This window comes from Medicago sativa, chromosome 3, assembly GCF_051527215.1.
Source record: "Medicago sativa cultivar Bolivia chromosome 3, Bolivia_mono, whole genome shotgun sequence".
Classification (NCBI taxonomy): Eukaryota; Viridiplantae; Streptophyta; class Magnoliopsida; order Fabales; family Fabaceae; genus Medicago; species Medicago sativa.
In genome coordinates this window covers 40,133,687-40,150,091 of record NC_140751.1, presented here as the reverse complement: position 1 = coordinate 40,150,091, position 16,405 = coordinate 40,133,687, and the positions used below count along the sequence as shown (strand labels likewise).

The following is a 16,405-nucleotide window of genomic DNA, read 5'->3' as shown; positions in this document are numbered from 1 at the left end:
CGAGTTTTCATCCTGGAAGACGAAAGGTCACACCTTGTGACCTTTCGTCTTCCAGGATCAAAACTCTATTTAAACAATATTTTAGTCAAGTTACTTGTTCAATGGTTATATATTCAAGTAACCTGACTAAAATAATGTTCAAATCAAGTTATCATCCTGGAAGACGAAAGGTCACACCTTGTGACCTTTCGTCTTCCAGGATCAAAACTCTATTTAAACATTATTCTAATCAAGTTACTTGTTCATTGGTTATATATTCAAGTAACCTGATTAAAATAATGTTCATATGGAGTTATCATCCTGGAAGACGAAAGGTCACACCTTGTGACCTTTCGTCTTCTAGGATAAAAAAACTCTATTTAAACTATATTTTAGTCACGTTACTTCTTCATTGGTTATATATTCAAGTAACCTGACTGAAATAATGTTCAAATCGAGTTATCACCCTGGAAGACGAAAGGTCACACCTTGTGACCTTTCGTCTTCCAGGATCAAAACTCTATTTAAACAATATTTTAGTCAAGTTACTTGTTCATTGGTTATATATTCAAGTAACCTGACTAAAATAATGTTCAAATCGAGTTATCATCCTGGAAGACGAAAGGTCACACCTTGTGACCTTTCGTCTTCCAGGGTAAAAACTCTATTTAAACAATATTTTATTCAAGTTACTTGTTCATTGGTTATATATTCAAGTAACCTGACTAAAATAATGTTCAAATCGAGTTATCATCCTGGAAGACGAAAGGTCACACCTTGTGACCTTTCGTCTTCCAGGATCAAAACTCTATTTAAACCATATTTTAGTCACGTTACTTGTTCATTGGTTATATATTCAAGTAACCTGACTAAAATAATGTTTAAATCGAGTTATCATCCAGAAAGACGAAAGGTCACACCTTGTGACCTTTCGTCTTCCAGGATAAAAACTCTATTTAAACCATATTTTAGTCACGTTACTTGTTCATTGGTTATATATTCAAGTAACCTGACTAAAATAATGTTCAAATCGAGTTATCATCCTGGAAGACGAAAGGTCACACCTTGTGACCTTTCGTCTTCCAGGATAAAAAACTCTATTTAAACAATATTTTAGTCACGTTACTTGTTCATTGGTTATATATTCAAGTAACCAGACTAAAGTAATGTTCAAATCGAGTTATCATCCTGGAAGACGAAAGGTCACACCTTGTGACCTTTCGGCTTCCAGGATCAAAACTCTATTTAAACAATATTTTAGTCAAGTTACTTGTTCATTGGTTATATATTCAAGTAACCTGACTAAAATAATGTTCAAATCGAGTTATCATCCTGGAAGACGAAAGGTCACACCTTGTGACCTTTCGTCTTCCAGGATCAAAACTCTATTTAAACAACATTTTAGTCAAGTTACTTGTTCATAGGTTATATATTCAAGTAACCTGACTAAAATAATGTTTAATTGAGTTATCATCCTGGAAGACGAAAGGTCACACCTTGTGTCCTTTCGTCTTCCAGGATAAAAACTCTATTTAAACAATATTTTAGTCAAGTTACTTGTTCATTGGTTATATATTCAAGTAACCTGACTAAAATAATGTTCAAATCGAGTTATCATCCTGGAAGACGAAAGGTCACACCTTGTGACCTTTCGTCTTCCAGGATCAAAACTCTATTTAAACATTATTCTAATCAAGTTACTTGTTCATTGGTTATATATTCAAGTAACCTGATTAAAATAATGTTCATATTGAGTTATCATCCTGGAAGACGAAAGGTCACACCTTGTGACCTTTCGTCTTCTAGGATAAAAAAACTCTATTTAAACTATATTTTAGTCACGTTACTTGTTCATTGGTTATATATTCAAGTAACCTGACTGAACTAATGTTCAAATCGAGTTATCACCCTGGAAGACGAAAGGTCACACCTTGTGACCTTTCGTCTTCTAGGATAAAAACTATATTTAAACAATATTTTAGTCAACTTACTTGTTCATTGGTTATATATTCAAGTAACCTGACTAAAATAATGTTCAAATCGAGTTATCATCCTGGAAGACGAAAGGTCACACCTTGTGACCTTTCGTCTTCCAGGATCAAAACTCTATTTAAACAACATTTTAGTCAAGTTACTTGTTCATTGGTTATATATTCAAGTAACCTGACTAAAATAATGTTTAAATTGAGTTATCATCCTGGAAGACGAAAGGTCACACCTTGTGACCTTTCGTCTTCCAGGATCAAAACTCTATTTAAACAATATTTTAGTCAAGTTACTTGTTCATTGGTTATATATTCAAGTAACCTGACTAAAATATAGTTCAAATCAAGTTATCATCCTGGAAGACGAAAGGTCACACCTTGTGACCTTTCGTCTTCCAGGATAAAAACTCTATTTAAACCATATTTTAGTCACGTTACTTGTTCATTGGTTATATATTCAAGTAACCTGACTAAAATAATGTTCAAATCGAGTTATCATCCTGGAAGACGAAAGGTCACACCTTGTGACCTTTCGTCTTCCAGGATAAAAAACTCTATTTAAACAATATTTTAGTCAAGTTACTTGTTCATTGGTTATATATTCAAGTAACCTGACTAAAATAATGTTCAAATCGAGTTATCATCCTGGAAGACGAAAGGTCACACCTCGTGACCTTTCGTCTTCCAGGATCAAAACTCTATTTAAACAATATTTTAGTCAAGTTACTTGTTCATTGGTTATATATTCAAGTAACCTGACTAAAATAATGTTCAAATCGAGTTATCATCCTGGAAGACGAAAGGTCACACCTTGTGACCTTTCGTCTTCCAGGATCAAAACTCTATTTAAACAATATTTTAGTCAAGTTACTTGTTCATTGGTTATATATTCAAGTAACCTGACTAAAATAATGTTCAAATCGAGTTATCATCCTGGAAGACGAAAGGTCACACCTTGTGACCTTTCGTCTTCCAGGATCAAAACTCTATTTAAACAACATTTTAGTCAAGTTACTTGTTCATTGGTTATATATTCAAGTAACCTGACTAAAATAATGTTGAAATTGAGTTATCATTCTGGAAGACGAAAGGTCACACCTTGTGACCTTTCGTCTTCCAGGATAAAAACTCTATTTAAACAATATTTAGTTCAAGTTACTTGTTCATTGGTTATATATTCAAGTAACCTGACTAAAATATTGTTCAAGTCGAGTTATCATCCTGGAAGACGAAAGGTCACACCTTGTGACCTTTCGTCTTCCAGGATAAAAACTCTGTTTAAACCATATTTTAGTCACGTTACTTGTTCATTGTTTATATATTCAAGTAACCTGACTAAAATAATGTTTAAATTGAGTTATCATCCTGGAAGACGAAAGGTCACACCTTGTGACCTTTCGTCTTCCAGGATAAAAACTCTATTTAAACAATATTTTAGTCAAGTTACTTGTTCATTGGTTATATATTCAAGTAACCTGACTAAAATATTGTTCAAATCGAGTTTTCATCCTGGAAGACGAAAGGTCACACCTTGTGACCTTTCGTCTTCCAGGATAAAAACTCTATTTAAACCATATTTTAGTCACGTTACTTGTTCATTGGTTATATATTCAGGTAACCTGACTAAAATAATGTTCAAATCGAGTTATCATCCTGGAAGACGAAAGGTCACACCTTGTGACCTTTCGTCTTCCAGGATAAAAAAACTCTATTCACTACTACAGAAATTAGTTTTTACATCAGTTGGAATCGACTTTTTACATCAGTTTGTATCCGATGTAAACTGATATGATGTGGTAAGTCAGTATCCTTTCACATCAGGTTGCAACTGATGTGAAATATTGAATTTCTACATCAGGTCCGCTTGCACTGATGTAATAGACGCACTTTGAAAATTAACCCAACAGTTTTCACATCAGTTGTACGTTCGACACTGAAGTTAAATACGTATATTTCACATCAGTTTTTTCAAATCCACTGTAGTGAAATAATTTTTTTTTTAAATTTTTTTTTAAATGGCTTATCAAATAAGCTTGACCCCTGTTTTTTTTTTATAGTAATAAAATGAAAACAAATTATGGATAATTTTAATGCAAAAAAAGAGTTATATTATCTAATTGGATATTGCATAATCAATCCTCAATTTTCCACGTCAATATTCCAAGCTACAAAAGAGGCATCTGAATACAATATAGGTAGAAATAATCCAACAACTTAAGTAGAAATTTCAAACAAAAAATAATCCACAACAGAATCATCATCGTAAATACGCTAAACTTCAGCTGCAAAAAACATCTCATCTCATATCAGTCGTAAGCATCGGCAATGTCTCATCTCAGCCACAACAGAATCAATTTTCAGCTACAAAAAAAAAAATCAATTGAAAAAGTTATCTCAACTGCAGACGCACTTGACACACCAAAACCACCACACATTAAGACAGATACAAGTCCGTTCAAAATTCTACTCTCTACAAATGTCAAATTATGAGATTGGCTTTGAAACATACCATGTAAATCCTAAGCCTTATACAAGTCAAGAAAACAAGTTGCCCATTGGTTTCGCAAATCATATAAGTCATCATCAGTTAATGGCGTTGGATCATTGAAGACCTACAATGTGTAGGTTAATATAAGTAATTAATATTAATAAGGATATGTTTATATTTGACAACATATAGTATAAACATGTTATCGTAAAATTAAAATACCTCCATCCAAGACTTAGTAATATTAGCAGAGATGATATCTAGCATATTCTTCATCACATAGTATCCACAATCATTGCCATTAGGTTGCTTTCTTGGCTACAAATGAATGGCCATTTTTATAAAGTGATTAGTTCATATAAAAAAAATAGTTATGTTGCTAAATAATAACACTCCTTAAACTATCAATAATACCAATCAATCATGAAACACATTAAACAGTGAGTTCAAAAGCCTATGTGCTAGCATTCCAATTGTTATGTTGCTAAATAATAACACTCCTTAAACTATCAATAATACCAATAATATGTTCAAATCTGAATTTCCTGCAGTTGGAAAATCACTTATTTGTGGCAGTCATACATCTCAGATAATCCAATCAAGATGAAACAGCTCACACATTTCAATGTGATAAATTGATTCGATATACACAGTTGAATTGTGAGTCGTTGGTCAACAACAAAACAACAACCAAGCTTTATCCCACTAATTGGGTTGGCAACATGGATCAAACATAGTGCTCTATCATATACTATATTTCTATCTAACTCATTAATTTCTAGATCTTTCTTTGTAGTTTAATTTCTTGCATAGTTTTTTTAGGCCTTCCTCTACCATTAGTAATTTGACTACTCTCCTTACTACAAAATCCACAAGTATTCTTTCTACATGCACAAACCACCTAAGCAAGTTTACACAACCTTTTCTACTATAGACACTACCCCAAACCTCTCTCTAATGTTGTCCTATCATGTGTAGGCCTAGCACACATCCAACGCAACATTGATCAAACAACCTAAAATGTATGATTGTGGCCAATGTGAGACTTTCCAACTAGTAGAAGACAGTGTTATCAACTAGCGGCCATGTCGAAGTAGAATTCGACAAAGTAACTATTATTCCGTGATACACTATTTAGTATAAAGTGTTGTCAAATAATGACTATAGCTGCGCTACAGCGTTGTAACTAAGCAGAATTTGAACACTTTTAAAGGGAATCCCAATAATTTGAGTTTAGTCTTGTTTTCAAACACATTCCACTTTTAATACAAGAAACAATCATACGGAAAATATACAGGGAACAATTAAGGATAAACAAGAACCATACTTACTTTGGGACGAAACCATTTAACCTTCTTTCTATTGCCCTGAGCAAGTTGATGAACCTCTAAAGCTCTATATGTTAACCAAATTAAAAAAATCATCAAAGTTATACATTTTAGTGTTGTAGGAAGTAATATATCAAATGCAACGTAAAATATACACTTACTTTGAAACAATCTTAATCATTGCTTCATTAAGATCTTGGTGCATTGAACAAAGGATAACTAAACTATTGTCCTTGGGACAAATAATTATTAACTGCCAGTGTCTTCTGCACACGTAGAAGAACAATTATTAAGGTTTAAGCTATCAAAGATAAATAAGAAAAATAATTTAAATATATACTTACTTATATAGATATGGTGCTAAGTAACACACTTTGTTCAAATCACGCAACCTAGTTTGTATGTGTCCCTGAACTTTAGTTTTAGTATTATGATCTTTTGGATTAAAATCCAAGCATACTGGGTCCAAAATCCCAAACACTTTCGATCTATTTGTCGAGATACAAAGACGATGCATACACCTAGACAAATTTAAAATTAACACTTAAATATTGAATTGTGGATATACTACTAATCCATATTGATAATAGTATAAAAGAAAATGTACTTACGTGCACCAAAGTTGTAGAATAGAAAAGTCAAGCCAAGCATTACCCACCAACAACTGTCTAATACAACTTGCTGGAATGAAAAACCTTGCGGTATTTGGCTCATGTTCTAATGGTATGCGTATATCTTCTTCACTTCTCAAAATCATGCACAACAATTTTTGAACATTGTCGATGGTCAAGTCCTCCTTGTAATTTTCTTGTGCAGCGGTACAAGAACCTTTTGTGCTTCCACGCACAACAACTTTTTCAGGACTACTATGCTCAATTTCTTCATTTGTTTGCAAGGTTTGGGAGAAACCCATAGTCTTAAGTTTTTCCAGAAATGCTTGTTGCATCAACTCACGTTCGACGGCCATCTTTTCTTCAAATTGTGCATCAAATTTTTCTTTAAGTTGTCTTTCCAGATTTGTTTGAAGTTGTGAGAGATGCTGGTTAACATCTATGGTTTGGGTAAGGCGTGAAGACCTTCCAAAGTAATTGCTCAGAGTGTAACCAGGTCCAACACCACGAACACGACCACCATGCTCTTTCGTCCCAATTGCCCTTGTTAAGATATCGTCACGTCCTTGTGGAACAAAGGTGCCTTTGGCAGTCTCTTCAACTAGAGAATCCTACATAAAATTCAGTAAATTCAGTTTTTTATAAATGAAAGGTACTTTACGAAAAGTACTACACAATGTGATTCTTTTCAAACTACAGAGAAGGTTTACCGAACCAGTCAAGAATTAAAATTTGTTGCAAACACTCTGTTTCACACAACCAATTATATAGCTACTATTCTGTCATAAGCTATAGAGAACCTGAGTTTGAAGTTTATGTTAACTATGAACACTAATCATTGTTACATAAAATCACTAACTTACAATTTTGTCAGCAACAACTTTTGCAGCCTCTGATGTATACTCTCCCCCTTTCTTTTGTCTTGCTCTCTTCCATGTATCATGACGTGACGGAGGAGATAGACTTAGATCATCACTTAATATATCATCTACATCTCCTGATTCTTCTAGCACTTTTCTCTTTTCCTTCATCATTTTCTCCTGAAGCAGTTCATATCCTCCACGAGATAATGTATGTCTATAAATATTTTTAGCCACACACTCCCTACCCTTTTGACTTTTTGCCTATCATAAAAAAAAATCATTACTAAATTGATTTGATTAAATTAAAAAAATGTACAATAAAAAATCAAATATAATTACTACAAACCTTAAATTCATCGGTATTTCGAGACTCGAGGAACCTCTTCCATATATGTTCTTTAATAAAAGGATATGTAACATACGGAGGAGGGCGTTCGGGATTGGGATGTGTAATATATTCCGATGTGAGTTGTGCCTTAAACCCGTTCCACCGCGCCCCCAAAAACACCATCCATCTTTTCTTCAATGGATCATTTTTTGGATCATCACTTTCTGGAATAACAAAATGCTTCTATATACATCAAATATTTGGAGTTAGTACCTAAAGATCAATAGATACAATAATTAATTAATAGTAAATGCTGAATTAAAAATACATATGTTTGTTTCACATCACTTTCATTGCTATAGACTTCACTTTTACCGTTTTACATCCACATACACATTGAATACTCGTTCAAGTACTTTGATTTTTCTCTCCCCATCACATTCTCAATTAAAAAGTACTATGTGTAAATTAATTCCAAAAATTAATTTATTTTGTGCTACAACTATAATCAAAAGGTAAATTTAAAAACAATGAAGATATTTAATATGAGATGGTTAGCTTCCTTTAACATTAATAAATTACTATGTACTAAATTTGTTATATAATTTTAACTGTTTGTATAAATTTAGAAAGAAAGCTTTTATTTTATTGCTTTAAAACAAAAGTCATTGAATATGTAGTAGGAATATTTCCAAGTGCAAATATCGTTATTCTGTCACTTCTAAGGGTGGATCTCTCTGTTTGTCTTAGATTCCAATATTCCAATATAGGTTGCTAAAAAGGATATTTTAGTTAAAGGGAAATTGGAGGCAAAAGAAGCATTCCCTACAACTAATAGGAAAAGAAAATATCTAATATACTTTTGGTGCACAAATTGTCCTTTTTGTTTATTTGTCCTATTGTTTTCCCTTTCCTATTTTTCAATTGAATTGACAAAGTAATAATATGCTATATTTTCTTAATTTCTTTTTACTCATTTTCCTTGCATTGTTTCCACTTGCAGAAGAAGCGTAAGAGGATTGCCTAATGCTCAATCTCCAGTCACTATTAATCGTCAAAATTCTCAGCAGGTTAATTATATACTAACTACTAGGCTTTTGAAACAGAAATGCTTAAGGATATGACATTTTTAACTAAATAATAGTGAAGGAATATTTTGATTGGTTATTTTTAATTATAAACATATTAATGTGGTTTCATTGTAAATCTTTATATTGCTGGAAAAATCCAACGGACATGATCGCAATCGCAATTGCTGAATTAAAAATACAACTATAATACCTGAAGATCAACCCAAATTGCATCTTTTGTGCTTGCATCAACCGCTCTCCAATCATCTATTAAAATACTACACTTACTTCGAGCAAGAAATGCTGCATAACTCCTAAACTCTGCAGAATTTGGACCATAACACCTCCCAGTTTCTAGATTAAAGTTGACCATTGGTTTCACACCGGATTTCAGAACTTTGGTCATATTTTTCATCTTGGTGGCACCTCTAACATTTCTTTTTGGAATTTCACTAGACGAAAGAAGAATGTTGGTTGAATCAGCCATGTATCTGTTGACAAAAAAGGAAAACATACACAGATTTTAAAACATGTACACATACACAGATTTTTAACTCAATGCTGAATCAGCCATGTATCTGTTGACAAAAAAAGGAAAACATACACAGATTTTAAAACATGTACACATACACAGATTTTTAACTCAATGTTGGTTGAATCAGCCATGTATCTATTTAACTCAATTCATTGCATTCATTTACCAAAAGAAACGGACTACAAGATGCCGCCTATAAGCGTTACATCAACCAGCAAAAACAAACCACCAACAACCAACCATAAAAGAAACGGAAGAAAAACAACAAAGACTAAACACCACACAACCCCAAAAGATGGCAAAAGATATGAATCTGAAATCTAATAAGGACCATCAAAATTCAGTGCCATATCCGAGCCTCAAAACAGGCAACCTGTAACCCAAAAAACCTCCCAAAATTGCTGCTAGGACTGGCGCAGATAGCAGCACTAGCTGCTGGACCTGTGCAGACAGCAGGACAACAAAGCTGCCCAGGCGAGACCAACACTGCTGGGACGGGAAAACAGCAGCACAACAGCAAGGCAGCAGCCAGTTAGCACAGGAGGCAGAGCTATTAATAAAAATTAAAACCTTATTAGTCCTCCCATATCCCTTCTTCATGATCCGAACGAGTAGCGTGCACATCGTCTACTTCGTTCTCATCAATAGATGTAGTAACATTTGTTGAGGAAGAAGGAATCTCAGGGATATCAAGAGTTTCATCACTACCATGAGTATTTTTTGTTTGTAGAACCACTGACCACCTTTTGTTAGAAGGATCCGTGACATAAAACACTTGTTTTGCTTGGGATGCCATAATGAAGGGTTCGTCCCTATAAGCTGCCTTGGAAAGATCAACTAGTGTATATCCTAATTCATCAATTCTTACACCATTGTTAATATCAATCCATTTGCATTTAAAGATAGGCACTGTAAATAAAGTATAATCAAGCTCCCAAATCTCTTCAATTACCCCATAGTATGGTGTAGATGCCATTATAGGGTTTTTATCTTTGGAACTTGAGAAGTGCATCGATTCAGCCACAACCATAACCCCACTATTTTGCATTGTACTTTTATCATCCTTTGCTTTTGTATAAAATGTAGTTTTATTAATATCATATGCACTCCAAGTTATAATGTTAAACTTAGGTGCACGTGCCAACCATTTAATTGTATCAGAGGCACTTTCATCATTAGCAAATCTTTATGTAAACCAATCGGAAAAACTCTTATTATGCTCTCATAACAACCCTTTCTCATTCATCTTGGGGTAATTACTCTTTACAATATTTTTGTGAGTAGATAAGTGAGGTTGAACTTCATCAGTGTTATTCAATATAAACAAATGTGCTGGATGGATCACATCCCAAAACATGGTCTTAACATTTAAACCTTGTCCCGTACCTTCACAACTTTCATCATGACGAGACTTGGGAACTCCTATAGAATCCACATTTGATAAATAGTCTGAACAATGCTCAATACCTTCTTCTGCAATGTACCTTTCAACAATTGATGCTTCTGGACGGTGTAGATTCATCGTATACCCTTTCAAGATCTTCATGCACCGCTCAACCGGATACATCCATCTTAAATAAACTGGACCACAGTGTCTAATCTCCCTCACCAAATGAACAATCAAGTGTTCCATAATGTCAAAAAATGAAGGAGGAAAATACATCTCCAATTGACATAAGATAATTGCAGCCTCATGTTCCAACTCGTCTAACTTCAATGGATCAATGACTTTACTACATATTGCATTGAAGAATAAACACAGCTTAGTTATAGTTATCCTAACTTTGTTAGGCAATATTCCACGAATAGCCACCGGTAGTAATTGTTGCATCAAAACATGAGAGTCATGAGATTTTAAGCCAATTAACTTGAGATCATCCATTGCTACAAGCCTCTTGATATTTGATGAGTAACCTTGCGGCACTTTGATACCTTGTAAACACTCACAAAAACTTCTTTTCTCTTTCTTAGACAAAGTGTGACATGCTGGAGGTAAAAATGTTCTGTTACCTCTTTGTTGTGGATTTAACTGCTGCCTTATACCCATCTCCATCAAATCTAGACGAGCATTTAAACTATCTTTTGTCTTGCCTTTAATGTCGAGAAGTGTTCCAACTATACTATCACAAACATTTTTCTCTACATGCATCACATCAATACAATGTCTTACATCAAGACTAGACCAATATGGAAGCTCAAAGAACACCGACCTCTTTTTCCATATATTTTTCACAACAGGCTTCTTTTTTTGCTTTCCAAAGGTAACCTCCACATTTTGCTGTCGTTGATAAACTTCCTCTCCGGTCAAGGGCTTTGGAGCAAAACCAAACTCAGGTTTACCATTGAAAGCTTTCCTCATCTTACGATATGGATGATAACGGTTTAGAAATTTTCGATGCCCAAGATAAACAGTCTTGCTTCCATGATGCAGTTGATGAAAACATGTTTCATCCTCGCATATAGGGCACGCTTTATGCCCTTTAACTGTGTACCCACTCAAATTACCATATGCTGGAAAGTCGTTGATGGTGCAAAACAACATGGCACGCATATTGAAATGTTCACCGGAGTACGCGTCAAGAGCATTAACTCCTTCTTCCCACAACAGTCTTAAATCATCAATCAATGGACTTAGATAAACATCTATGTCATTACCTGGTTGATATGGGCCCGAAATCATCATCGATAACATAATATATTTACGCTTCATGCACAACCACGGAGGTAGGTTGTAAATTATCAAGAGAACGGGCCATGATGTATGTTTACTACTTAGATTACCATATGGATTCATTCCATCAGTAGCAAGTCCAAGTCTAAGGTTTCTTTTCTCTTCGCCAAAAGTTGAAAACAAAGAATCGATTTTCTTCCATTGCAAAGAATCAGCTACATGGCGAATTTTTCCGTCACATTTTCTCTCATCTGCATGCCATCTAAGGTTCTTTGCGTCCTTTGGATTAGAGAACAATCTCTTGAACCTTGAAATTATTGGTAGGTACCAAAACACTTTGGCAGGAGGACCCTTTGTGCTCGCATCATCACTGGAATCATCGTCTTTCTTTTTGTAGCGTGACACCTTGCACTTCGGACAATGATCATGTTTTTCAAACTCTTTTCTATATAAGATGCAGTCATTTGGGCATGCGTGTATTTTTACATACTCCATACCCATCAGACACAATATTTTTTTGGCCTCGTAATAACGATTCGGCATTGTGTTACCTTCCGGAAGTATTTCTGTCAACAACCGAAGCAATTCAGTGAAACTTTTATCACTCCATCCATTTTTTGCCTTCAAATTAAACAATTTTAAAATGGCTGACAAACGTGTAAACTTTGTGCATCCCAGATACAAAGGTTCTTCCTTGTTTTTACATAAAGTACCGTACATATGCGCTCTCTTAAAAGATTCTTCTCCAATATCGTGTATCATGTCTTCCAGTCGATCATCCATATCTACACTAACGTTCTCTCTTTGGGATACACTTGGCAGTATTGCTTCACCGTGCCATATCCATTGTGTATAAGTTTGACAAATCCCGTTCCAAGCTAGATGGCCCCTTATTTCTTCCTTCGTAATGTTTGGCTCCCGATTCGCACAAGAAACACAAGGACACGGGAAAAGTCCATCATTGTTTGGAAGATTTTGTTCAGCAAACTCTAGAAATTCTTCAACTCCATTATCAAACTCTTCACTTAATCGATTAGCTCTCATCCAACTACGATCCATAATGACGCACTGAAAATGAACACACACCGAATCAAGGAATTGCGATGCCTACATAACTATTAGAACTTAGAAGACTTGGAGTTTGACCAAGTAAAAAACTTGGTGCTTAAGCTACGTAACTACTTACGCGGAGGTACGAGATTACTACTAGCTAGAAATCTCTTAGATGACACGCAAAAACTGTCATTGAGTATGGTGGCTAAGTTTTTTTTAATTACATAGGGTCGAAGCCTGAAAAAGAAGACAAACTAAACGTGGGGCAGTAAATCCCCTAACATCAGCATCAACCAAAAGAGAGAATTGAGCTGGATATCGTCACGTAATAATAAACAATATCAGCAATCAAGGAGCATCCGAGATTCACAATGTGACAATCAAAAACAAAGAGTAAGGATCACAGTACAAAAATCCAATAAGTAAAGAAACAAATTTCTACCACAATGGAGCTCCTAATCTAAATTGATACATCTTTACTAGTTTTCTTTTCAAATTTCAAACTAATCCAATAAAAAAAAAATTCTCTTTCATCGAAGTCGTGAACCTTGACTGGTGGATACGTATCTTGAATGAGTGAATGTTGTCCAAACGGAAAATATGCAAAATAAACTTTGACATGGAGCATTGATTGTTCTTAGTAATTAAATTAGTAACAGAGACATTACGTCGAACAGTTTGTAAACAATACTTGAAACACACAAGGTATTCGATTTCCTTGAACATGGGTAACTGCTCCAACATACATGGTGAAGTAAGAAGAAGAAAAAACACAAACCTTATCTGAGTTGATACTTGCTTGATGTGAGAATATAAGGACGATGAAGATCACTGATACTCCTTTCTCGTACAGGTAGTGCTCGATCGAGAAGAATTTTTTGTAAATTGAGAAGGACGGTCAAATTAAACGAAATCTACAAAAATGAAATCAAAAGTGAGGAAGGGAAAGTGTTTTAAGCCATAATAATGATAATTGGCAGTGGTCAAACAATGAAACTTAAACATCATACGATTAACCTTCTCACTCAATAATTCATAATTATTCAAAAAAACATGAAAAAAAATAATAATAAACTCAGATCTACATGAATTTCACACATTAAGCAATAAACATACTAGTAGAGTAAAACTGAAGATTATTATATTCAACTTGAAAGAAGACAAAATTGAGCAAAATATAAGAACGAATAATCAATAATTCAATTATTATTTTTCAACTTGAAATGGCCCTGTTTGGATATAAAATGACGTTTGAAAGTACATAATAAGTTGTCTAGTTAAACAAAAAAGCAAACAACAGAAGAAAACATTAAATGAATGAGACATGTGGGAAAAGCACTGATATCCCAATACTCATGTTCCAAATACACCATTAATAGTGTTCCAAGAGCTAAACAACAAACCATTGCAAAAAAAAAAAATTAAAAAATGCAGCATCCAGAAACACTGCAGAAACTGTAACAAAAACTGACTGTCCATGGTAATGCAGTAAGTAAAAAATTTGATAAGGTGGACATATACAAAGAAGTGATAAATGTGTTTTTCATGTTTAATATATCAATGGAATTTTGAAACATGTGGTCTAGACTCGTGTTGTTACTCCTTTTAAACTCAGTTTCAAAACCAAATCCATAGTTACTTATTACTACAGCAAAACAGAATTCTAGAATTGAACCAAAACATGGGACATTAATAATGTATGAGAAGAGTGTCCCCAACAATTTAACTTTAGATGCAGTCAGGCATAATCGAAACCAACCATCATCCTTGACAGATAATTACAGTTACAATTTCATCAACACAGAAAAATTGTCAATAGAGAAGGAGTGTCCAAATTGGTTTAGTTATTACTGCTAGCATTGACCTTGACAGATAATTCAAAGTAGTTATCAATAAGTAGGAGATCAACTCAATGAAACAAAGGACCGATGATGAGTAGTAAAATAAATTCTTGTTCATAAGCAATATTTCAATCCCCATCCTCAAGTTTTCTTATAAAGTACTACCATAAAAAATATTAATAATGAATGTATAAAGTAAAAAAAAAAAACTTCATTTGTTATTGTAGTACATGTCAAGAAATAAGCATATCAAATCTAAAGTAAAAGAGCTCTACATTTCAGCGACATTATGCGACAGTCAGCACAATGAATTCTCAGTATATCAAGAGGTAAGTATCACTTTGTTTTTTTAACCCATTTCAGCGAAAAACACACTTTCCAAGGCAGTCACAAGGAATAAATCAAGTTTTTGTCTACTAAAAATATTCATTGATTTTGATTTAAAGAGAAGAAGTGAACTTGCATACCAGTGACTGATGAGCTTGTAGATGTAAATTGCTCCAAAAGATCCAGTTGTGCACGAGAAGAAGATAAAGATCCTAACAATAAAAGTCATCAAAAACAATTCAGTCAAAAACAATACGAAGGGATTAAAAAACGGATTAAATCCAAAAGAAACGGATTCAACAAATAGATCCAGTTGTGAACATGTTAATTAAAGCCAAAAGTTTGATTAAATCATATATAACCAAAAATCAAAGAAAATAGTCAAGAATCAACCAAATAAAAACGATAGAATTCCTGGTACACAAAGGCTTAACCTTTGAGGAAATGGGTGCTAAAGGCAGAAGAACTAAGTATCATGAGAACTACTTAACAACAAATTGGAAGAATTTGCAATGTGCATCAAAAATATTTATTAAAATTAAAAGATAACCAATATACATTAGACTGAAACATTCTAGAAAAATTATCATCGAAATTATAGTTCTAATGGATGACACAAAGTAATTCGATACAGTAAGCAAAGCAAAGCCACAAATCATCATCATCATGTTGATACAAGTCTAAGCAAACAAAAGCAAGACGAAAAGAAGTATAAGAGATTAACCTTTTTATTTCTGGAAATTCTCAAATCAATTCATAAACACATATTCTTTCAAGTTAAATTAAATAACAATCTAAGAAATTAATTCATAAACAAATTGTCCAAAATATGCTGCAAAAACAAATTAATTCATAAACACATATTCTTTCAAGTTAAATTAAATAACAATCTAAGAAATTAAGAAAACATAAAGATAAAAAAACGATTGTGTTAAGAAGAAGAAGAAGGGATCTTACGAGATCTTACGAAGAAGAAGAAGGGATCTTACGAAGTGAAGTTCAGGACGGTGAGATCTTACGAGATTGGTGAGATCTTACGAGTTCAGGACGGTGATTACGATAGTGAAAAATGAGGAAGGGAAAGTGAGTTACGATAGATGAATGGATTAATTGGTCAAAGTAAAAGTTTGTTTTTCCTTCAGTCAATTCACACAACTGATGTGAAAAAAAATAGACAAAGCTTTCGCTCAAATTGCGAAAATGCCACCGCGTTTTTTTCCCTTCATTCCAAATATCCACTGATGTAAATGGTACATGCTATTAAGAATTCCCCTCATGTGCATATATCAACTGATGTAAAAACTCACAGTGTGCATGTTTTCCTTC

General features: G+C 33.8%; 3 protein-coding genes across 7 annotated transcripts; all 3 read right to left on the bottom strand.

Annotated features, from left to right (window-relative positions):
- Positions 1-4,049: 4,049 nt before the first annotated feature.
- Positions 4,050-13,820, bottom strand: LOC146937536 (uncharacterized). 5 transcript variants are annotated; one of them, XM_085751793.1, is made up of 11 exons: positions 13,690-13,816; positions 8,864-9,143; positions 7,601-7,825; positions 7,255-7,515; positions 6,392-7,002; positions 6,125-6,301; positions 5,942-6,046; positions 5,784-5,847; positions 4,675-4,770; positions 4,474-4,576; positions 4,050-4,325 (listed from the first exon to the last, which is right to left on the bottom strand). In XM_085751793.1, exons 2-10 carry the CDS (start codon positions 9,137-9,139, stop codon positions 4,484-4,486), a joined length of 1,908 nt encoding a protein of 635 aa, XP_085607919.1. In that variant the 5' UTR covers positions 9,140-9,143; positions 13,690-13,816; the 3' UTR covers positions 4,050-4,325; positions 4,474-4,483. The 5 variants fall into 5 exon arrangements, with proteins under 5 accessions (XP_085607919.1, XP_085607920.1, XP_085607921.1 ...); XM_085751794.1 differs by having other exon boundaries at positions 5,942-6,043; XM_085751795.1 differs by lacking the exon at positions 8,864-9,143 and having other exon boundaries at positions 13,690-13,820.
- On the bottom strand, positions 9,452-10,235 carry LOC146937537 (uncharacterized). Its single transcript, XM_085751791.1, has one exon. It carries the CDS (start codon positions 10,233-10,235, stop codon positions 9,762-9,764), a length of 474 nt encoding a protein of 157 aa, XP_085607917.1. The 3' UTR covers positions 9,452-9,761.
- Positions 10,269-13,824, bottom strand: LOC146937535 (uncharacterized). Its single transcript, XM_085751792.1, has 2 exons — positions 13,690-13,824; positions 10,269-12,926 (listed from the first exon to the last, which is right to left on the bottom strand). Exon 2 carries the CDS (start codon positions 12,915-12,917, stop codon positions 10,410-10,412), a length of 2,508 nt encoding a protein of 835 aa, XP_085607918.1. The 5' UTR covers positions 12,918-12,926; positions 13,690-13,824; the 3' UTR covers positions 10,269-10,409.
- Positions 13,825-16,405: the final 2,581 nt, after the last annotated feature.

Bases quoted from the DNA above. Each gene is read 5' to 3' on its own strand.
- LOC146937536 (XM_085751793.1), bottom strand. From the start codon at position 9,139: ATGGCTGATTCAACCAACATTCTTCTTTCGTCTAGTGAAATTCCAAAA. The intron at 7,003-7,254 runs GTAAGTTAGTGA...AATTTTATGTAG, and splicing joins AAGTTGTTGCTGACAAAATT to GATTCTCTAGTTGAAGAGAC. The intron at 4,577-4,674 runs GTATTTTAATTT...TACACATTGTAG, and splicing joins TTACTAAGTCTTGGATGGAG to GTCTTCAATGATCCAACGCC.
- LOC146937537 (XM_085751791.1), bottom strand. From the start codon at position 10,235: ATGCAAAATAGTGGGGTTATGGTTGTGGCTGAATCGATGCACTTCTCA.
- LOC146937535 (XM_085751792.1), bottom strand. From the start codon at position 12,917: ATGGATCGTAGTTGGATGAGAGCTAATCGATTAAGTGAAGAGTTTGAT.